Below are 23,339 nucleotides of genomic sequence, written 5' to 3'. Positions count from 1 at the left end.
GGTTGGATGGAAGGGGTGGGAGACGGCTAAGCCCTCTAATGGAGGTGGGGAGGTTCTGAACCTTGTCATTGCCCACCCAGGCAGAATGCAGGAGCATACCCCACCTGCCCTAGGCAGGGGCAAGGACATACAAAGTTTCTAACTAGAGCCAGGGGCCAACAAGTCCCCTTTGGTGTCAAGATTCTTGTTCAAGCTAGGGGTACCACCTTCCTCACAAAACAGGTCTTGGGAGCTTCTGCACACTCCTGGCACACCTGTCCTCCAACCCAGCCTTTAATCAGGCAGCCTCTTGGCCCAGCAGCAGACAGTCTGGGTTGGGCAGGAGGGTGAGTCCTGTTTTTATGGCACACTCTGCCCCTAGGCCCTGAGGCCTCTCCCCACCACCACCTGATAGTATAGGGGGACCCTCTCCCACTCCCCAGAACTTCAGGTGGCAGGTTGCAAGGAGAGAGGAGGATGGAATGACCTCCAAAGTAGCCATTTGGAGTCTTCTCTGAACTGGGAATCAGGACATCTTGATTGTTCTGGTTACATGGCTGCAATTTGGTGAAAGGTTCTAAGGGTTAGATGGATTGGGGGCCTGGATTGGGGGGCAGTGCTGCTCCCAGCTCCCTGATCAGGGCTAGGGAGCAGAGTCTACCAGGATTGGGATGGGAATGAGGCAGGGTGTGACCCTCTCTCCTTGGGCAGAGGGGCTGGCCTGGGGCTGGTGGCCACTGTGAAGGAAGAGGCCAGGCCCAGACCAGTGGGCAGGTTGGGCGTGGTGGGAGAGGTGGGCAGGGTTGGGGCAGTGGTCACAGCTCTGATTCAGGGGTGCTGGCCAGGAGGTAGCCGCTTCCATAGCGTCCATTGGGGTTGCCGCTGCTCTCCAGGGGTGACGTGCTGCCAGGCCCCAGGTAGGAGCGGTGGGTGGGCATGGGGGAGGGTGCCTCGCTGGGCACCTTGCTGAGGATGAAGCGGGTCTCATCGTTCTCCTCCAGGTTGGAGACATCCTTCATCATGCGGCCCTTCTTGTAGGACACAGAGAGGGTGTTGGAGCCATCGGAGAGCAGGTGGAAGTGCCGCAGGACGAACACCACAGGGATGGGCAGGGTGGCCACAACGATGAGGGTGATCAGAAGTGCCATGGCCCAGTTGGGGAAATACAGGTAGCGTTCTGCAGCCTGGAGGCAGGTGGCACTGAGTGTTTACCTCCGGCCCCAGGCCTCTAGGCCAGCCTCTTCCTGCCCATTACCTTAGTTAAACATCTGTTTCTACATCTGTAAAATGTGGAATGTAAAATGTTTCTATTCCTCCATAGACACTGAGAGAGAATATGGGTTAAAGACTCAGTTTCCTCCTTTGTGCTATAGAGACAATGCCACCTTTCTCTTTGGGCTGTTGTAAGGATTCCAGAGTAGCTATGCAAAGCACCCAGCAGGGCCTGGCACAGAATAGCTGCCATATAAAGGTTTATTCCGAAGACCTGTTGCACCTCCCTCCCCACCCACCCCACCCCACCCTCTCATTTTGAGTAGTGGTGGTTGAACTCAGGGCTTCATGCATGCTAGACAAGTGCTCTACCACTAAGAAGATGCAAATGTCCCTGGGTTTCCCTGGGGAACACCCCCTCACCTCCTCCTTGATCCAGGCGCTGTAGCCCGGGGGCGTCACCCCCAGCTGGATGATACTGGCTGTGGTGAGCACAGCCATGCACAGTGGAGACACAAACTTCCACATGTAGAAATAGAAGCGATAGGGTCGGAAGCCCAGCATCTCTGTCAGCTCCTGCATGAACCTGTCAGGCACAGCAGAGAAGCCAGCAGTTGGCACCTGCACCTCTGAGCCTCCCCTTCCCGCATGGCCACCTCCTCCAGGAAACCTTCTCTGATCAGTCCCTCCTGGACTTTTCTAGGCTTCATCTTCAATGCTCACAGGTGTGAGGCCTGACTGGCCTGCTCTGACTACCTTACAAGCTGCTCCACCCAGATGCAAGAGACATGCCCTGGCCAGTGGGACAGACCCTTAGAGGGCTCCAGTTCACAGAGCCCTGGGCCCCCAAACTGACCCGGCTCAAGTCTCCCCCTGCTGGAGAAAATATGAAAGTGCACTTCCCTAGCATCCTGACTGGGGATTTCTAGCTGTAGGTTCTGTGCTGGAACTGTAGGAGGCAGGCAGGCTGCATATTTGAATGCACACAAAAATCATCTTTACCTCAATTCCACCTCACTGAAACCTGGCAACTGCTCCTATTATAAATGCACGTAACCACAGGAGTCAACTGTATCTGTGACTTTGTCACCAGATAGATGAAATCACAAGCTATTTTAATTTTCCACTACAGTTGTTAGATACCTAGAAACCTCATTTATATTCATCACTACTTTGAAATTACTATTTCCACAACTAGATCTTGTAGCTTTATGTGATACATATAAAGTACATGTACATTTCTGTTTTATAGATTTAGACAGTATTTTGTTATTTTTCAATATAATTCGTTTCCTATCTAATCCTATATATTTTATCCTATGCATTTAAAAAACAATATTCATCAGAATGCCAAAGGAGCCCATGGCATGTGTAATCAGAGCCCCTCTAGCAGTGTCTTCCAACCCAGGGTTGGGTGATGGATGCAGCAGCCCACTACACACCACCCACCCCCTGCCCCACTCTCATTTTTTAATACTGGTGATTGAACTCAGGGCTTCATGCATGCTACACAAGTGCTCTACCACTAAGCTATATCCCTAGCCTTCTTAATTGATTGATTATTTTACTTTCAGACAGGATCTTGTTGAGTTGCCAGGCTGGCCTTGAACTTGTGATCCTCCTGCCCTGGGCTCCTGAGTAGCTGGGATTTACAGGTGTGCACCACTGTGCCTGTCTGGGAGTGCTCCTCTCTTACCCCTTCCTGTCCCTCCTGCACTCTCTTAAGAAGCAGACCATCCCTGTGAGAGAGCCCCCATTCCCAATCCAGGTCTAGGCATTAGGGAGGGCCAGACTGAGTGGTTAGAAGAGGTCCTAGGCCTTGCCCAGAAGGACAGTGAGGCCACTTCTGGAGCTGAGAGAGTAGGAAGGGCCTAGTCCTGGAGCTTCTTGAGGACACTGATTTTTTCCTTAAAGGAGGAATGAGGTCAGGAGCTGACAGTGAGTGGAAGTCTACCTTAGCAGTAGGCCATGACACTCCATCCTTTCTTATTGCTGAATCCTCTTACCTTGCCTGAACCCAAATTTGAGGCCCAAATCACAATTTTGAGAATCAGGCTGCTGAAATCTACAAGTTCTTTGAGCACTGGGGACCCTGGTGCCTCCACCAAGTGCTTAACAAGCTTAGCAGAATTCTGACAAAGCACAGGTGTTCAGGAAAGGAACTGTGGTAATTTACGAAAGTTTAGGCTGGTCTCAGAACCTAAACACAGGACCTCAGCCTGACTTTAGCTCTTACTAGCCAAGAGGCCTGGGTAGCCATGACTCTCTCTAGGCCTCAGTTTCCCGTGCTAAAAGGCAGGACTTTTTGTTGTTGTTGTTGTTGTTTTGGGGTTTTTTGGTACTGGGGATTGAACTCAGGGGTACTCAACACTGAGCCTCATCCCCAGCCCTATTTTGTATTCTATTTAGAGACAGGGTCTCACTGAGTTGCTTAGCGCCTCACTGTTGCAGAGGCTGGCTTTGAACTCGCCATCCTCCTGCCTCAGGATCAAGGATCCATGGATCACAGTCGTGTACCACCGCGCCTAGCTTAAAAGGCAGGGTTTTAACTCTGACATTTGGATTCTATAATCTCCCGCCCCAATCTTCAAGCAACACTGGGAACACAGGACTCGCCAGGAAATCATGGTGGGATAGGACCCTCCTCCACACCCCACCTCTTCCCTGCTTGTCCCCCTTACTTCTTGGTTCCATAGATCCAAGCCACAGCGATGTTCTCAAGGATGACGATGACGGTGAGTGGCAGGGTGGCCGAGTAGTCATCAAACATGGTGACAAAGTAGTTTCCGGAGCGCTGGACGAACAACAGCCCCACGAAGAATGCAAAGACACAGCAGCCCACTACAGAGAGCCGGGAGGCCGGTGTGGGGGCAAAGGTGCAGGGTGGGCAGGGCCCTGGGGGTCTGTGGGGGCACCCAGGTCCCTCCCATCACACTGTTCCCCCAGGAGGTACAGCCATGCAGGAGGGACCCCATGCTGAGGTGCTGAGCTCCCCATCTACCAGGAGGGAGCATCTTGAGGGAGGCATGGGTCTCCTCTCTTCTCCCACGGTCCTGCTCCAGCACAGCCCCTACCCCATAGCACCTGCTCCACTTAATTGCTGAATTAAACTTAAATGGTTCTTCTGAGTGTTCCCAGGCTCTTTTTCTCCACCTCAGTTTCCCCATTTGAGAACAGCAAGATGCTCCTTGCTGGGGATGCAGGTGAGAGCCCAGCTCAACTCAGCAGGGGCAGAGGGTGGAACAGGATGCAGAGAGGGGGCATCCCTGCCTAAGACAAGTCAGCAGGCCCTCGGGAGGTGGGGCAAGCAACCCAAGCAAGGGTCTTAGCTCAGGGTTGGCCCAGATTTCCAAATAGCTTTGTCCCCCTGGCTCCTAAGTGCAGGTGGCCAAGTGCCACAGCCAGGTTCTTGCTTTATCCCGATGAGGGAGGGGTGCAGGGTCTTCTGGGCCTGAGGTCCTGAATGACCCAGTCAGAACCCAGATTTTCTGAAGTGAGAGCAAGAACCCGATTATTGCATCTGTGTGGGCAGCTGTGGGACCAGGTAGGGCTGCAGGGAAGAGTTACCTGTAAACATCTCCTTAGGCACCTTGAATGTGTCAATGATGGGCGTGGTGATGCCCGCCATGGTCCCAATCATGCTGCCCAGGCCCAGGTTGATAAGCATCAGGAAGAACATGACAGACCAGAATGGGGAGGCGGGGAAGTGTGTCATGGCCTCCGTGAAGGCGATGAAGGCCAGGCCTGTGCCCTGCACGGACTGAGGGTAGGGGGGAGAGCAAGGGCCTGTGAGGGCCACCCCACCCAGGAACCCCCTGCTGCCTTACCACTGCCCCGGGAGCTTTAGGAATCACTGTTCCCTCCTGCACAGGGACTCCCCACCTCCACCTGAATCCTGCTGGTGTGGGTCATGGTCTTAAACTGAGTAGGCATCAGAATCTCCTTGTGGTGGGTATGAAAGCCCCAATTCTGGACTTCCAGGGTGGGGAGCTGGAATCTACAGGTGGTATAAGGATCCGAGTCATTCAGATGAATTTGCTCATGTCTGGGAATACACCCAGTACAAGACCCTGCCCTTCTAAGACATCTTCCCTGATGGCCCCAGCCACCCCTGCTGCCCCCAGCTCTGAGCTTCTGAACTCCAGACTCTAATACCATGGCCTCAGGTGTGGCCACTGGAAGCAAACTGGAGTCTTTAAAATCACTGACGCCTAAGTCGCCTCCCAGGGACAATGATTTAATTGGTCTGGGATGATGCTGCTTTGGGGCTTTACAAAGGCCCCCCAGCCCAGGTGACTCTAATAGGAAGACAAGCTACGTAACTGCTGCTGACATCTCAGCCATGTTGTCCTGTGGTGGCCAGTGATTGTGAAGGAATGTGGGCCCCACGTGAGCAAGTGACAGTTGGGTACTCTTGAGGTTGTAGGGTATTGAAGAACTGCCATAACCCTAGTTTTATTCACAACCCAAAAGAATGGGGCAGGCTTTCATGGAACATGGAAGGGCATGTCCTGTCTTCTACTTGTCACCTGGGGGAAAAAACAGCCAGGGGTCCCCAGATTGTCCTCATTTGCTCTTGTCCCCTGGGAAGAGGTCAGGGATGTGAACACAGCTCCCTTGCTCCAGTGGAGCTGACTTTTGACATGCAGGAGCTCAGGTAGGATTTAGAGGAAGCTTCTGGTCCCATGAAGAAGGGCACAGTCAGCACAAGCCTATGGGAGCTGGTCCTGTCCCATGTAAGCCTCAGCTCCAGCCAGGTTTCCTGGACCCTCTGGGTATGTCTCTGTCTGATGACCCCTTCTAACAAAAAGTCATTTTGAAAAGTGCCCCAGCTATGCAAACAGAAATCGAAACAAGGTGCCCAAACTTGGGCCTGAGCTAATGAGGGGACAACATCTTTCCACCTAAAGGTCATCATGGCCATGGCAGCTGGAGTGGGCACAGCTGGGCAAGGGGGTGGAAGCTACAAGGGGTGAGCCAGAACCCATGCTCTGGATCTGACCACCTGGATTTGAACCTGGCTGGCCCACTTACTCATTTGAGACCTTGATCAAGTCCCCCGACTTGCAGACTATTCATTGGTAAAGCAGGGGGACAATATTAAAACCCAAGTCATCGAGCTACCACGAGGTTCACAGGAGATGGAGAGCAAAGGAAAGACACTAATGTGTTTGTTTCACACAAGAGTACAGTGCATTTCACACACAGTACCCAGCCCACAGAAGCCCATCTGTTATATAGGAAGTCACCCCACACCGACTGATTTCCGTGGTTCCCTCTGTTGCTCGTTTAGGCTTACACCTAGTTCAGGGCACCACTGGCTGACACCTTCCTCCCTCTCTCTTCTTGTGGACGCACAGTAGGTCCTGACCTGCCACGTAGACTACTGACTCCCAGGAGCTCTCCAAGGCCTGTGCCCAAGCTCCAGCTACCCGCGGCCCATCCCTGGGTTCCTGCCTGTCCTGGGAAGGGCAGCCTATCCCCATACCTTGTCCAACTCATCTTCCAGGAGGCAGGGATCTAGGCCCAGGGCTGAGAACCGGTCCTCCTTCACGGTCATGATGACGTGGTACATCTCCGCATAGTCCTTGGTGGTCAGGTGGGAGAAGTTGACGTGAGGTGGGATGAGGTCCCGGCTCAGGACGTTGGAGTTGAGGTACCCTAAGATTTTCTCAGCATTCCTGCAGCACAAAGGGAAGAATGCCAGGTAGGAAGACAGGAGTGGGGTCCTGGGGCACCTCCCAGACACCCAGACAGGTCCCTGTGGGCCCGGGCTGGGGACAGACGATGCTGCATGCGTGCGTCTTATTGCTCAGTGAAGTGGAGAGAACTATCTGTCTGCATGGCCACCTGCCCACTCCTGGCTGTGGTGGGCAGGGAAGGAAGGACCAGGGGAGAGAAGCCACCTACTCGACCACACACTTCTCATTCATGATGTTGGCCTTGAAGCCCAGCACAGCAAACACCACGAGGGTGGCCAACACGGAGGTGAAGAAGTTGATGAAGGACACCAGAGCGGCATCAAAGTGGCAGTTGTTGTCCTGCTTGTTGTAGCTGGAGAAGGCGATGACCCCACCGAAGCCCAGCCCCAGGGCAAAGAAGACCTGTGTGGCTGCCTCCCGCCACACCTGGGGATCCAGCATCTTGTCCAGCTGTGGGGTGGGGGAGGAAAGAGACACAGGCTTACTCATGTGCAGGGGCTTCCCTCCACACCCCCTTTCCTCAGCCTCAACTGAGTTCATACCTGTAATCCCAGTAGCTCAGGCTTAGGCGAGAGGATCGTGAGTTCAAAGCCAGCCTCAGCTACTTAGGGAGGCCCTAAACAACTCAGTGAAATCCCTGTCTCTAAATAAAATATTAAAAAGGACTGGGCATGGGTTCAAACCCCGGTACCAAACAAAAAAGAGAAGCTGTTGAACTTGGGCAATTCATCTAGCCCCTCTAAGCAGTATCCCCAAGTGCAAAGCATACATAACAAAAGCATCGGCTTCAGAGGATTATTGTGAGGACTAAGCAAGATAAAATAAATGTTGAATGCTTACATAGTAAATTCTCAGTTAATTTTAACTGCTATATTTCTTGCCGTGGAGCTGTCAGACTAAGGAACACGGCCAAGGCCATCACTTATGGTTGTGTGGTGCACAACTCTAGGGAGCGCCATTCATTTAGACTATCGTGTGCAGTGAGTAGCCTTCCCAAGAGTACAAGAGAACTGGAAAAAAACCCATGTCTCCTTGACATTTCCTCTGCCTCCTCCTGCCTTCCCAATCTCCCCTTTCTCAGAAAAAGAGGTCCAAGGCTCATCCACACACGTCTACACTCTCCAGGTCACAGAAGCCCCCCACCCCAGTGCACCACTTGGCACACAGGACCAGACACTTCCCGGCAGAGACAGCCCTTACCTAAGGCTCTTTCTGCCCTTAGACCTGATGAGGGCCTGAACCACACTGGCATTTGGATGGTGTAGGCAATTTCCAAAGCCTTTTTACATCCATTTTTCTTTAAGTGTCTGTTTCTCCAGGCAGGGACCCACGGGAGAGAAAGTGGGCAGGGTCCCAGGATTCGGGGTGTTTATGCTCCAGTTGGAGAGATGGACCTTGGTCAAATGATCCCACCAACAGATGTCAAACTGCAAATGTGACAAGGGCTCTGAAGGCCAGACACCTAATGCTCAGAGAGCCCGTAGCAGGGGGTCAGCATGAGCCAGGAGACCAGGGAGCTGACATCTGACAGGGGCTGTGGGGGCTGGGAAAGCACTTGGGCACAGGTCCTGGGGGGGCACAGAGGGTGGTGTGCAAAGGGAAATGGAGGTGGCCAGCAGGGGATAATAAGGAGAGGGTACAGGTGAGGCAGAGGAGTCAAGAGCCTGGAGCAATTTCCTGTCTTTATCCTAAGAAAGCTCTTGATCCAGGAAATCATGAAAGGGTTGAAGAAGGACACAATCAGATGTGCATTTCCAAAAGAGTCACGGATGCAGCACAGGAGACACGAGGAAGCACCATCTGGGGTCCAGGAGGCAGGAGGTGGTGGCTTTGCCCAGGGGCAGGTGCTGCTGATGGAGGAATTCAAGCAGAAGACACCAAAAAGACCTTAGGGATGGATTGGAGAGGAAGAGGAAAGGTGACAGCCACATTTCTGGCCTGCGTGTTGAGCATGTGGAAATGGAACAGGGAAGAGGAGCAGGTTGGTGGGGTTGCGCAGGGCTGACAGGACATTAGCTCTGCATGGGTTGAGCTTAACGTGTTCATAAGACATTCTGCAGAAGAGCCAGGGACAGTGGCGCACACCTGTAATCCCAGCGGCTTGGGAGGCAGGAGGATTGCAAGTTTGAAGCCACCGGACTCAGCATCTTAGCAAGGCCCTAAGCAACTTAGCGAGACCCTGACTCAAAATAAAAAGGGATGGGCATGTGACTCAGTGGTAAATGCCCCGGGTTCAATCCCCAGTACCAAAGGTGGGTAACAAAAGATCTCCTGGAGGAGCTGCCTAGCAGGCATCTGGGCAAATGAGTCTGGGCTTCCGAGGAGAGAGCACAGCTGGAGGTGTAGTTGTGTGGAGCAGGCAGTGGATGGACAGTGAGAAGAGGCCAGAGCCAGATCAGTTAGTTTATAAAATTTAATGCAGGGAAGAGGAAGGATCTTCTCCAAGGGAGCTAGAGAAGCAGGCAGGAGCAAATTCTGGGGAGAGAGGTGAGCAGGAAAGACCAGTGCTGCCGAATGGCAGATGCCAAGGTAGAGAGTCAGCAGCACAGAGGTCCCAGGAGGGCTGTTCAGGGACTGAGGGTCTGGACGTCAGGTGGAGGGAGGAGAGGAAGGAAGCAGAGCAGAGGAAGTGGAGGTAATACACAGGCAAGTCCCTGGGCAGGTAACCTTGGGATGGAAGGGAGAAGGGCATTATCAGGAGGCAGCCATGGAGTCAGTGAGGATTGCTCGTTTGCAGGTTGCATGGTCTTTGTGGGATGGAAAAGCTTCACCATGCTATATTTAAAAGCTGATGGAAGGCAGGGATATGGGCTGGGTGGAGCTGCCTTCCATAAGAGCCTGTCTGAGTTCCTGGCTATCCATTAGTTGGAGAGAGAAGGGGGACAAGGATGGGTATCAGCAGGCAAGTTTGTACATTCAGTTTCTGCCTGTGTAGGTAGAGAGAGCTTCTGACCTGGTGACCTGTGTTTACCTTGTAAAGCAGGAGGTGAGCTCATCTGCTGTGATGAGTGGAGGAGAGGAGGAGAGAGGGTTCAGATGGGTGGAGCGGTTTCAGTGGTCACGGTGGAGCAGGGGAGACCGATGGCCGGAGAAATGGGGCAGGGCTATCCACACCATTAGGCTCATCATGGTCGCACAGGTGGAGGTCTGATTTGTTTTGTTTTGTTTTGTTATTTTCGCTACTGGGGACGAAACTCAGGGCCTCACACATGCTACACCTCCAGACAGGGGCTCGGCTTTTTAAGATAACATAAAATATTATCTTCTTTATAGAGGTAACCCAAGCCCTGGAGGCAGACTGGTTTTGGACTTTAGGCTTTCATTTCTGTTTTTATTTTAGGAAGGTAATATGGTGCATATGCCACAAAATTACATCACACCTCCAGTGGGCCCAGGGCAGCACCCTGTAATAAAACACATTAGGACTTTGGCAGCCGAATATGAATCTTCACACCAAGTGAATCAATAAGGACTATAAATAACCTCACATCTGTGCAGGTAGTCTGCTTCCAAATGAATTCTAGGGCAACAAACCCAAAGAGAGCAATTTTTTTTCAATGCAATTTGGATTTTGGTATTGTGAGTAAGGAAATAGGGGCCTATACTGTGCCTAATACAAATTACAGAAAAGAAGAATATAATCATAGTCCTCCTGAGAAAGGACTTCTGTAACTCCTCTTTATTTTATTTATTTTTTTTGCATGAGTTTTTTTATTTTTTTAGTTTTGTACTAGAGAACATTTTACCACTGAGCTACAAGCCCAGCCCTTTTTATTTTTTATTTTGAGACAGAGTCTTGCTAAGTTGCTGAGGCAGCTTTGAACTTTAAATCCTCCTACCTCAGCCCCCCAAGTCACTGGAATCAGACGTACACCACCACACCCAACTGGGTGAGGGGATTTTCGTTTTGTTTTCAAATTTTTTTTTAGTTGTAGATGGACACAATATCTTTATTTTATTTATTTTTATGTGGTGCTGAGGATCGAACACAGGGCCTCACACGTGCTAGGCGAGTGCTCTACCACTGAGCCACAAGCCCAGCCCCAGGTATTTTGGTTTTTTTTAAAACAATCCTCCTAAGGGCTCCATCAACAGAGCGGGGAGGGACCATGTGCACCTGGAAGGCATGCTGGCCTTCACAGGTGCTCATGGGTGTCCATTACAACAGTCCTCTCAATCTTCTGGAGCCTGCACACTTCTCTCAGGCTAGAAATCAGAGCCTAGTGGGAGAGCTACAGGCGATTTGGTGAGTTCCAACCAGGAAGAAGTCCAAGATTTTATAAGAGGGGAGGTTGAGACAAACAACTCATGGATGCCCCAGGACTCCCCATCGTCTTCTGGAAATTTTTTTCCTCACTCTTTTGTGTTCTGAACATTAAATGCAATGAACTTACTCCTCATCCAAAGCTCCCTGGTCTTTCATACTTCTGGGCTTGGAGTTCCCTTCCTCCTACTTCCGCTCTGGTGAACTCCTATTTATTTCTCAAAACCCAGTATACATATCACTTCTCTTTGAAGCTTTTCCTGACTGTGGCAGAGCTAGTCATGTGCCTTGGGCACTCAGAGTCAATACCCATCTCACACAACTGTCTGTCTACTTGCAGTTTACACTGAGGGCTGGAGCCCAGACCCTGTTTGTGCCTAGCACATGGAAGAGAAAGAGTGGGGAGCAAGAGACAGTCAGACACACGTGATCCATCAAGGTTACGAACTGCACGGGAAGCACCAGATTAGTGATTATAACATGGCATCAGCCCTTTAAGGCTAAGATGTGTTCTTCTAGAACAAGAAGAGTCTTAGGATTTTAAACTTTTCTACTTTGTAAAACACAACTACTTTAATACTGCCTTCCTCTTCTCCTTCCCTCTCTTCCTCTTTGGTAATTATTCCTTTTTGATCTATGTCAAACATGTTTACATAAAAAGGTCCAGACCATCTGTCAGTCCCAAACACATGCCACCATTAGGAGTCTCACCACTCCCTAAGCCTGAAACAAGAATGTGGATACGTTCCTATCCCCAGTCACTGTTCAGGGTCAAATTTCATAAATGAAGGCAGCTGCTCCAGAGCAGACACCACAGTCCCAAACTGCTCCCCCAGGAGCTTGGGGGATTTCTCGGAGGACAGGGCAGGATGGCTGTATAGGCAATGATTTGGAATGAAAACAAGAATTTCTTTTTTCTTTGTTAAGTTAGTGTTGATTGATCATTATTTTCCTATTCTTAAAAATTGTGGACTATCATAAAATCAACAAAAGTAAGGATGAATATATAATGAACCCCTGCTCTAACCTTACCCCCCTTTAATCATCATCAACACCCGGTCAATCTTAGCTCCTCTACATTTCACCCATGTCCACCCCTAGAAAATTTTGAAGGAAATTGAAAGATCCAAATCTGACATTGATAAGGCCCCAGGAAACCACCTGTGAGTAACAAAGCTCCACCTTCAAGGTGGGAAGTGCTCTGTAGGAGTGTCCCTTGGTGCCCCCATTTCCAGCCTGCAGGTGAAGGAGAGGAACAAAAACACCCAATGCTAATCCAGGGGTAAACTGAGTCAGGGCCTTCAGTATGGAATGGCCGTTGTTCCCTGAATGTAAAGGGGGCTTTTGCCAGGATCCCTGGGGCGATGGTGCATGATTTCAGCAAGTGTCAACAGAGGGTGAACTCATGGCCCAACTCAGGATGCCCCATGGCCCAACTCAGGATATGCCCCATGGATCCTCTCTGGACATAAGAATGTGAAGGCAAGAGGAGAGATGGGAAATGGGCTTTCCCCTCCAGATATAAGAAATTCACATCACACCCTTCTCGGGTGCCCTCTCTGAACGGCTTCCTGCTGTTTCTTGGGTACAGTGGCTGAGTCACTTCCTTGCGCAAGGGAACAAGGTGTTTCACGGCATTTGACTCATCCGCATGAAGCTGCTTTTTGAATCCACAAGCAGCTGCCGAGCCCTAGCCTGAGTTGGTGTGTGACACCCTGGCTTCCCAGCACCGCTGCGGCACCTGCTCGTGTGGAGCCAGACGGGGCCACGAGACACCAGATGGCACTGGAGTGCTGGATCCCCACTGCTCAAGAACAGTGTCACCCTCACAGTGGATGAGAATAATAGCTGATGCTTACCATGCGCTTTCCCATGGCCAGGAGGGGTCCCACCAGCTCTCCTGACAGCTCCAGAAAGTGCTGCCATGGTTCAGCCCTCTCACAGCTGTGGATGAGGGTCCTGAGAATCAAGGAACTGGACCCGCTGCTGGGTGATGAGTTGGGATCTGGACTAGAGCATCTGGCTCCAGAACCCACCCTCTATCACCAGACTGGGCCACCTTCCTCTTCCTGCTGAGAGGCCCTTGCTCTAATAGTGGGTTAGGGTTATTAACCTCTATTCTTAGGCCTTTGGGACTTACATACACCCTTTGTCCCTAGGTCTCCTTTTCCTCACCTCAGACCCCGGAAGCCCAGTTCTCCTTCCTCAGAGGAAACAACATCAGCTTCCTAAGTACCCCTCCAACAGTGCTTATGCACGCACCAGCAATATATAAATGCACGTATATTACAATGCACACACATGCACACACACACGCAGTGTGTGTGTGTATTCTTCCTTTTCCCTCCTACTGTTCACACCAGAATTCTCCATGGAGTTCTCCTCGCTCCTGGGGCATTATCTTGCCCACCCTTTTCTCTCCCTTAATTTGCTGAGCTGGGACCCAGCAGAGGCCCAGAGCTCCTGGCCATCTGTCCCCTCTGTCTCTGGTCACCCAGCCTCGTCCCTACAATTCTCTAATCTCTATGTGAAATAGCAACAGTAAAAGGACCTACATCCAGGGTCATGAGGTCTAGATGAGTGTACAAATTTATAGGGCCCAGCCCTTGGGGAGACCACCCACTGTCAAACATGCACCTGTTTAGGTGCCTCACTGACTGTGGGAAGCAGCCCGGTGTCAGAGATGCCCAAGGGCGGAAAGATGCTTCTGGGCTGAGTTCACAATGTACTCCTGAGCCCTGTCGGCTAACGGGCCCTCAGTGCTACCCCTGTCCACTCGTCCCCAGCTCTCACAGCTACTTCACACTGGTACCTCCTTAGGCCTCCGTTGCCTCTCCTCCTCCCTTCTTTCTCTCAGTTAATCACCTTGCTTCCTACTTCACCAAGGAGGAGGATGCCATCAGAAGAGAACTCTGGCAGTGAGAACTCCCCACAGCTCTTCCCAGAGCACCACTGGCCCCCCAGGGGCTGGCCCGTCCCTCCCACTGCTATGGGCACTTGTGGGTGCTGCTAGCTAAGACCGGCTCTGCCACTCAGACCAACCCCTGCTGCTGTCCTCCTCCCCCAGAGCATTGGGTTCCCCCTCTTTTTTTGGAGTTTTTGAAGTGCACTACTCAATGTTTTTGCTATATCAGAGTTGCTCGACCTTTTTGGTATGGGGGATCGAACCCAGGGGCAGTTAGCCACTGAGCCACTCCCTAGCCCTTTTCATTTTTTATTTTAAGACAGGGTCTCACTGAGTTGCTTAGGACCTCACTAAGTTGCTGAGGCTGGCTTTGAACTTGTGATCCTCCTGCCTCAGCCTCCCAAGCTGCTGGGATTATAGACGTGCACCACCGCACCTGGCCTCAAGCCCAGTTCGAAGCAAGATCTAATCATCCTTCTGTCTCTCTAGATCCACCAATTCTAGAAATTTCATACAATTGGAATTATATACTGTCTAGTCTTTTGCATCTGGCTTCTTTCACTTAGCTAATGTTTTCAGGGTCCATCTATGTTGTAGCCAGTGTCAGCACTTCTTTTTTTTTACGGCTGAATAATATTCCGTTGTTTGGTTATACCACATTTTGTTTATCCATTGATCAGCTAATGGACATTTGGGTTGCTTCTACTTTTCTGATTATTGTGACTCACGTTGCTATGAACAGTCACATTCAAGCTTTTGTGTGAACATATGTTTTCAGTTCTCTTGGATACGGGCCTAGGACTGGAATTGCTGGATCATATGCTAACTCTGTTTAACCTTTTGAGGAATCACCAGACTGTTCTCCAAAGGTGTCGCACCATTTTAAATCCCCACCACCAGTGTACGATGGACTATTTTCCCCATCATTCCAAATTCTGAAATAACACCCTTGACTCCTGGGCCATCTCCAGGTAACACCCCATTTCTCCTTCCTCTGCTTCTCTTTATAGCAAAACTAAAAATGCATGATCTCTGCTACTTGTCTCTGATTCCCCACCTCTTGTTTCCCCTTCAGCCCTTTGCGGTTAGATGTTGTCTCCGGCAGTCCACCGGTGGCTCTCATCAGGGTCACCAGTGACACCTCTGTTGCCAAGTTGTGAGTCATTTCTTAGTCCTCACCGACTGGCCCCTCAGCAGTTTGGGACACAACTGACCATTCACTCTTCCTCCACCCTTTCTCCCCTCCTTCTCCTCTTCCTCCTCTTCTTCCTCTTCCCCAGTCACCAGCTATCCATTTCTGCACTCTGGGGCTCCAGTACTCAGTGCTCAGTCCTCTTCTCCAACCAGGTTCACTCTCCAGGTGATGATAAATCAACCCAGGCTTTCAGTTCTATTACCCAGCCTCCAAATTTGTACCTCCACCTGACCTCCAGATTCATGTGTCTCAATCCTACCCAGCATCTCCACCTGGCTATCTATTGGACATTTTATTTTTTTAAAAAAAATATATCTATTTTTTAGTTGTCATTGGACACAATACCCTCATTTCACTTATTTATTTTTATGTGGTGCTGAGGATCGAACCCAGGGTCTCGCACGTGCAAGGCGAGCACCGTACCGCTGAGCCACAGCCCCAGCCCTGTCTATTTGACATTTTAAACCTGTCCTGTCCAAAATAGTTCTCCAGATGTTCCCCACCACAGGTGCTCCTCCCACTGTCCTCCCCGTCACCCTGAATGACAACCCCATCCTTCTGGTGGCTCATTCTTGACTCCTTCGTCCTCCGACACCTCACATCCTATCCACAGCAAAGTCTCTGCACCCATAGTGCATCTTCAGCCCAACCACCTCACCGTTCCCATTGCCACTGGGCTCTAAGCCTGGTCGCCCTTCACCGGGATGGTCTCCCCTCACTCCCTCCAATTCCCTATGGCAGCCTCCTAAGAGGCTTTGAGTGGTAAGACCAGGCCAGCAGCCCAGAACTCCCCCAGGGGACCCCAATTCCTCCAGAGACAATGTCAAAGTGCTTACTCAGCCTCCCAGCCCCTCACGATCTGACTCCGCACCGTCCCCACAGCAGCCCTCTTCTCTCCCCTCTTGTTCTGTCCAGACCTGCCAGCCTCCTTGAATACATGATACACTCTAGTAGTCTGAAGCATCTTCCCTCATGGTCCCCTGTTCAAAATGAAATGAACTTCCTTCACGTCTCCACATAGACTATCCCCTCAACTCCTCCAGGTCTTCATCCAAATGTCACTTTCTCAGCTAGGTCTTCCTTAACCACACGATGGAAAACTGCAGCTCTTCTTCCCAAATGCCCCGATCCTTCTTTTCTGCTACAATTTTTCTCCTTGGCAACAACAGTCAACAACAACTCTCTTTTTTTTTTAATCTCAACCGCATCTTCCCACCAGAATATAAGCTCTGTGAGGTCTGAGAAGTTTCTGTGCTGTATTCACTGCTGAATCCCAAAAATGAGAACAGTGCCTGGCATAACCCAGCGAACCTTTGTTGAATAAATGAATAAATGAATGATAGGCATTTGGGGTGTTTTTGATTTGGGGCTACTAAAATAAATGCTGCAACAATACTGTACACCTGGTCATTTTGTTTACATGTGAGTATATTTATAGGACTAAGACCTACAAGAAGTGGAAATTACTGGGCAAAAGGACATGAACAATTGGAATTTTGATAAACATTCCCTGAGAGTTTGGTGGTTAGGAACCCCACCATAATCCACCACCGTATGTTGAACAAATCACATGATTAATTGTATGGCACCTCATGTTGACCTGGGTTCATAACTGGATGGAAAGAAGTCATCAAGAGAAAAGCTGCCTGAGGAATTCAAGTTTACGAACCATTAGCCATTATTGTCCCATCAGAGACACAAATGGGCCATCATGTGTCCTGGCCACATTGCAGTCATCATACCTGATATCTGTCTGCTTGAAGGCATGGACCCAAAGTGCAGGTCCTACAGCCTGGATTACTTCTGACATTACAAAACTCTATAGGAGGGAGGACCTTCAGGCCATTTAACATAATCTGCAGAGAGGCTACATTTCTCCCACATGGGTTCGGAGATGCCCTGGTCAAAAATTTCCTTGGACTCTGCCTGGGCTGTCAAATGGCATGACCCCTTCATTCCCATTGTGTTCTATATGCATAGAGCAGAGCCCACCCAGGGAAGCCATGGTCAGTGACCTGGCACTCCAGAGCACCATTCTAGGCCAAAAATCTCCCCAGTCCTGGGCAGACACAGTCACAGCTCTGCAGTGGTCCTTTGCTTGCGTATATAACAGGGTTGTTTTGGAGAGTGGGTCCTTTTGTGCATATGACCCTGAGAGATTTATAAACAGAAATCTCACCCTAGCTGGACTTACTTGGCTCAAGCTAACAGTGGCACAGGCTGTTTGGGGGCTTTTGATGAAAGAGTTTAGTTCCTGATGCCCTTTAGCCCCCTCCCTCCCAATACCCACTCCAGGGTCAAAGGAAGGAGCTGGAGCTACACCATGGAACTGACCAGTCAAGTGTGAGATAGGCCCTCAGGCTCTGTTGGACCTGGAAGTCAAAGGGCTGCATTGTGCTATTTCTTGGAAACTTGGCTCCTCTAGAATCTTTTGGATTTGATTTTTTTTTAGTCTCAGTTCATAACGATTCTGTCCTCTGCAAATGCTAAAGTGTGTTCACGTGGTTTCCTGAAGATCCAGAAAAAGGTTTGAGAAAGAAGCACCCTAGTTGTTCAGAGTGCACAGCAGCCATTCCACATCCAAGTGGCAAGTATCGAAGTCTGATAAGTGTGGTGTGACTCAGTCTCCCATACATCTGCTGGGAGTTAACAGACACGGCCACTGTGGAGCGCATTTTGACTGAAGAGACACCTACCTTTGGGACAGCAATTCCACTTTAAACATATACACCCTGGAGAAACCCGTGCACAGGAAGACCTGTGTAATAATGTTTACCGTAGCCTTATTAGCAATGGTGAAAACTGGAAACCACTGAAATGCTCATCAACCAGAGAGTGAATAAATACATTTTAGTTTAGACCTATAGGGGAATCTTTTTTTTTTTTTTTTTTTTTTTTTTTGGTGGTGCTGGGGATTGAACCCAGGGCTTTATGCATGTGAGGCAAGCACTCTACCAACTGAACTATATCCCCAGCCCTAGGGGAATCTTTCCAGCAGTGAAAATGCATGTACTAGAGCTCTATAAATCAACCTAGGTAAATCTTAAGAAAGCTATATTAAGCAAAAAAATAGAAGAAAGTCACAGAAGGATATATACATAATGCAATGCCATTGATATAAAGCTTAAGAGTATCCCCAAATACTATACACTGTTTACACACACATATATATAACAAATCTCAAAGAATGTATTAGCAGGATAAACCCAAAAATTCAGGGTAGTGGTCCCTATGGTCTGAATGTTGGTACCCCCCGCCAAATTCCTATGCTAGAATCTAATACACAAAGTAGTAGTGTGAAGAGGTGAATCACTGGGAAGTGATTAAGTTGTGAGGGCTCCACCCCCAAGAAAAGGATTAGTGCCTTTATGTTAGAGGCTCAAGGGCATTCCCTCCCACCACTTGAGGAGCAGTGAGAAAAGAGAAGCTGAGAATGAGCCCTCACCAGCCTTGATCTTGAACTTTGTCAGCCTCCATAACTGTGAGGCAATAAATTTCTATTGCTCATAAATTATCTAGTTTACGATATCTTGTTGCGGCAGCAGGGATGGACTAAGACAGTGGTTATCTTTGGCAAGGGGAAGAAAAGGGATGTGGGGTTATGTAGGCACATTAATGGCCTCTGTAATATTTTATTTCTTAAGAATGTGAATCATATTATTAGATATGTTTTTATATGCCTGATATATTTCACAATTAAAGAGAGATTTTTAAAAGTGTTTGAATCCATAGGGAGCAGCGTTGTATATGCTGGGACCGTGGCTGATCCCAGTGAGTCTGTTCTGCCTGCTCCTAGAGTCACATAGCAGGGACAATTAACACCATCCAGGAGCCCATCTGGAGATCTTTGTGAATCTCCACATTTATGAACATCACCAGAGCATATAATTTCCTCATAAAGCTCAGTTAAGTGTAACTCAAAGACTCAAGTGAACACTCCACACTAACCATGATTCTAGAGCTCTAGCCGAAGTAATTCATAAAAACAGTTGGCTTCCCGCTCATGGCCACTTACCCCAAAGAAACAGATCTGCATGCTTTTCTTCTTCGTCAGATATCACATTTTCACAATAACCCTACGGCCTGCCACATGGCTCAGGATTCACATTCACGCCTCAGGAGATTCATTAAGTGCCTCATAAAGTGGCCCTTTGTAGGCGCTCATGCAGAAACCTCAGATGTTCAGTCCAAGGACGCCTAGGGCCACTTTGAGCACTGTGGTGACGGTGGGGTGGCATGTGCCCTGGTCATGGGTGTTTACCAAACATTAGCAGCCTACACACGGCAGCAGAGCATGGAGGCAGGAGGGCCTGGGGACTTCAAACCTTGTTGGATCTGGGTTCTCTTCCTCACGTCCCCCTATGTGCACAGTCTATGCAAGGGCTAGTATAGGGGGGCACTGTTGAGCTCCTAGGGAGGCCTCAAGCTGGCCTGGCTGAGTTTTGACCCTGAGCCCATGGGCTGGAGTCTCAGCAGGGCCCTGATGGCTGCTAGTGACCAGCTGGCATTTGGAGATGGACTTCTCATCCTAGCCAGCTGAGGTTACTAATGTACATTGCTTGGGGCAACTTGACGGCATGTCAATTTGCACCCAAAATGCTCTTATTCTCCAGGGGACTGACTCAGGCCAGCAATGCCACGTGTTATGAAGGGTCACAGAGGGGTGAGACCACAGGTGGGGACAGACCATCTTCAGGGAAGCTGGGTGTATGCCTTGAGGACACCTGTGCCTTGTCCACGCCCTCTATGTAAGGTGAGCAGAGCTCCTGCTGGTCTCCAAGGGGGCTACTGAGAGGACGGAGAGGAGGCAAGCAAGGGTCCATAAGGTAAAATCACTCGTACTGGCTTATCTATAATAGAAAAGCAACCTTGATCTCCAGATTTGGGTACAAACTGGGATTCCAGGGGGAACTCTGAACTCTCGGGCACCTTCTTGATTCCTGATGTCACAGGTCCACGAAATGAACCTTCCCGAATGAATAAAGGAGCGAGGCTCCCTGCCCCCACCCCAGATCCCAGCCAAACCTACTCCCCACTATCGCCTCAAACATGCCCAGTACTGTCGCACACCCTTGCTCACGTAGCTCCCTTTGATGACAATCTCCTCTTGGCGCTCACTGAAATCCTACCTGCTCCCTCGGGCTCATTTCAGGACCTCTTTCCTTGAATGGATGTGATGTCCTTCTCCTTGGTCCCTGTGCACCCCGCCAGCACCTGGCATCATTCCCACAGGCAGTAGGTGCTCAGCGTGTCTTCCACTGTATGAAGCGCGCCAGGCTCACGGGCCTGTCAGTGTTTCCCTGCACATGGGAACCCCAGCTCTTACCTTGGGAGTGAACATGTGTAGGATGCCATCGACTGCTCCTCGCAGCAGCAGCCCTCGGACCAGAAAGCAAGCCAGCACCACGTAGGGGAAGAGGGAGCTGAAATACATCACCTGCAGAGAGGACGGAGACCCACCATCAGGCAGAACCCCTCCTGCTCCTGCAGCTTGCATAGCCCTCCCTGCTCACAGTTGGGGCACACGAGACTCCTGGGATACCAGACAGCAGACAGCAGAGCCCCGGAGTCCCTGGGCACCAGGCCAACCCATCACCCATCTGGCCCAAGCCCAGGCAGGAGCAGGAAAGGCTGGAGTTCACGTGGCTGGCCCAGGGCTTGCTTGCCTCCCAAGGATTGATGGTTTAGGCCCCCATCCTCAAGGCTGCCAAGGGTGAGGGAATCCTATGCTCTCCTCCTCATTTACTCAAGTCTCATGCCCCTGTCCTTAGAGTTCCTTTGACAGAGGCATGCAGGAGGCCACAGACAAGGTTCCCAATCGGAGACCATCAGGAAGCCTAGTCCTGTGAGCCCGAGCCCACACTATTTGCTGGCCTGTGCATGTCTTGCATATTTTTATTGCTCCGTAGGCCTGGTACAGAGCCACATGCAAAGGCTATGCTCACAAAACATCCTGTTCTGAAGCAAATCCCAGGGGCTGATGTGGGCAGGATAGTGCAAAGGTTAAGAAGGTGCATGTCCAGAGCCATGTGCCCAAGTTCTGGGCCTGCCACTACCAGTTGCCGTGGCCTCCAGCCTATGGACTTAACCTCGATGTGTCTTTGTTTCCCTGTCTCTAAGAGGGGTGTGAAAATTTCTAAGGCTCTAAAATTTCCACATAAGGTTGTTGAGGATGACATGTGTTCACATATGTGGCTGTACTGGTAAGTTCCACAAAGCATCAGCTACGACTTTGGCCTCCAAAGAGGGGAGAGATCAGGAGCCAGGATGATGCCACCTTCAGGAACTTAGCTTCCTTGCTCATCAAGTCTGGCCAAGAACCCAAAACCTCAGACAGAACAGGCTCGGGTTCTAGCTTTGAGGCTAATTGGCTGCATGAGGTTAGACGACACACTTGCCCCTCTCTGGGCCTCAGTTTCCTCATCTGTAAAATGAGTGCATGGAGCTACAGGATTTCTAACATCCTTTTCATCCCTGGCAGGGCGTGAGTACTGATAGGGGACAAGTAAGAAAGGGCCCTCTTCAGAAGGGATCTGATCTGCTGGGGAAAGGTGTGTGGGCCTGGCCAGTGTGCACCCCAAGATGGAGTGGCCATAGAGCTGCCCTCAGAGGCCCCCAAGGCCCCCTTCACTCACAGCACCCACCTGCTCAAACAACCCTATAGTTGTTGACATGGAAAGTGCTGGTTTTCACCCCAAAATCACTCAGAGCAAGTGACTCTAGGGCTTTGCTTGGGAACCCGAAGGGACAGAATCTAAACAGATATTCCTGAGTCAATGCTTCTATCTTCCTTCTCTTTAATGTTGCAGGGCTGGACTGAATTCTCTGAGCATGAAGGCAGTCAGGGGTCAGGACAATGATCTTCCAGCAAGCCCAGCCCTGGCCTGCTATTCTCAGTGGACAACAACGCAGGAGTCACTCCCACCCGGTCCCTTGGGGGTCAGTGCCATCACCCTAAGCCATCCAGAACATAAGCCAACCCAAGGGCCCTGCACTGGTGACGTGGAGTTCTCAGTCCCCTGTCCTCTGTCTTTCTGCTGTCCTCCTCCAACTCACCTTCCCTGAGGACTGGATCCCCTTGACCACAGCCATGCCCACAATGCTCCAGGCCACGAGAAGGCACAGCGTCATCTTCCAGTTGAGGCCCCCGCTCTCAGAGATGGAGTTGGAGATATCCAAGGCCTCTCGGTACCAGAAGTAGGTGGTGGCCGAGCTCTTCTCACATTCTGCCTCCACCACTGAAACAGCAGCAGAGGCCACAGAGGTCAGTGGCGAGGCCCCTGGGGCCACCTCTCCTACTGGACCTCTGCTCAGGGTGAAGGCGTGGCTGAGGGTGGGCAGCTGAAAGGGGCTGTGCTTATTTCGGGTTAGCCATGATCTGGCAGATCCCGGGGAATCCCAGCTCCTGATGGAGGCCGGGAGGCCACAGGTCATGCTGAGCTGGGTGAATTCCTCCTACACCCCCTGCTGCCCACATCTGTCCACAGAAGGTAGTAAGGGTGGAGGTTGAATTGGCCTGAAGGTCCTTGGGAAAGTTCCTAGATTCTCATCCCAGAATGGATACTGGGGACATGGGAAAGTGGCTTCAAGGGCCTCAGTTTTCCCATCTGCAAAGTGGGATAATCATCCAGCCCTTTGTAGGACTGGCATCCTACAAATCAAGATTATTCACACGCAGCCTGGAGTTAGAATAACACAGAGTAATCCATACTGACCAAAGAAAAATAAGAATTATAGTGTTTTAACTACCCTCATTTAATTCAGTCCTCTAAGCACCCCGTGGGAGAAGCCAGAAAGGGATCACTTATACTGTAGAAATGGAAATGAGGATCAAGGGGGTTAAGTGACTTGTCCAAGGTGACACATCAATGAAATTCCCAATCTGTGCAGTAAGTCTGTTAGACTCCTGCTAGGGAGAGAGCTGGCTGAGTCCCATACTTGCCTGCCATGGTCCCATTCCTGATGACAGGACATTCGCTCCAGGGCAGTGGGTACTGGAAGGACTTGAAGAAGTAGAAGATGCTCCATCCGATGATCACGTTATAATACAGCCCAACAAAGAGGCACACCTGAGGACGGGGA

At 50.4% G+C, this 23,339-nt stretch overlaps 1 protein-coding gene across 2 annotated transcripts in view; it reads right to left on the bottom strand.

The window, feature by feature from the left end:
* Window positions 1-391: 391 nt before the first annotated feature.
* Window positions 392-23,339, bottom strand: part of Slc6a17 (solute carrier family 6 member 17) — a 29,148-nt gene continuing 6,200 nt past the window's right edge. The window contains exons 3-11 of one of the 2 annotated variants that reach the window (XM_026402840.2): window positions 23,200-23,326; window positions 22,314-22,495; window positions 20,584-20,694; window positions 7,102-7,343; window positions 6,680-6,872; window positions 4,759-4,951; window positions 3,873-4,032; window positions 1,615-1,777; window positions 392-1,163 (exon numbers count right to left, since the gene is read on the bottom strand). In XM_026402840.2, coding sequence (XP_026258625.2) covers window positions 795-1,163; window positions 1,615-1,777; window positions 3,873-4,032; window positions 4,759-4,951; window positions 6,680-6,872; window positions 7,102-7,343; window positions 20,584-20,694; window positions 22,314-22,495; window positions 23,200-23,326 — 1,740 coding nt within the window. In that variant the 3' untranslated portion in view covers window positions 392-794. The remainder of the gene's footprint in view (window positions 1,164-1,614; window positions 1,778-3,872; window positions 4,033-4,758; window positions 4,952-6,679; window positions 6,873-7,101; window positions 7,344-20,583; window positions 20,695-22,313; window positions 22,496-23,199; window positions 23,327-23,339) is intronic. The other variant, XM_026402842.2, reaches the window with a different exon arrangement.

This window comes from Urocitellus parryii, chromosome 11 (genome assembly GCF_045843805.1).
Source record: "Urocitellus parryii isolate mUroPar1 chromosome 11, mUroPar1.hap1, whole genome shotgun sequence".
In the NCBI taxonomy this organism is placed as follows: Eukaryota; Metazoa; Chordata; class Mammalia; order Rodentia; family Sciuridae; genus Urocitellus; species Urocitellus parryii.
This window is presented reverse-complemented; position numbering and strand designations above follow the sequence as displayed.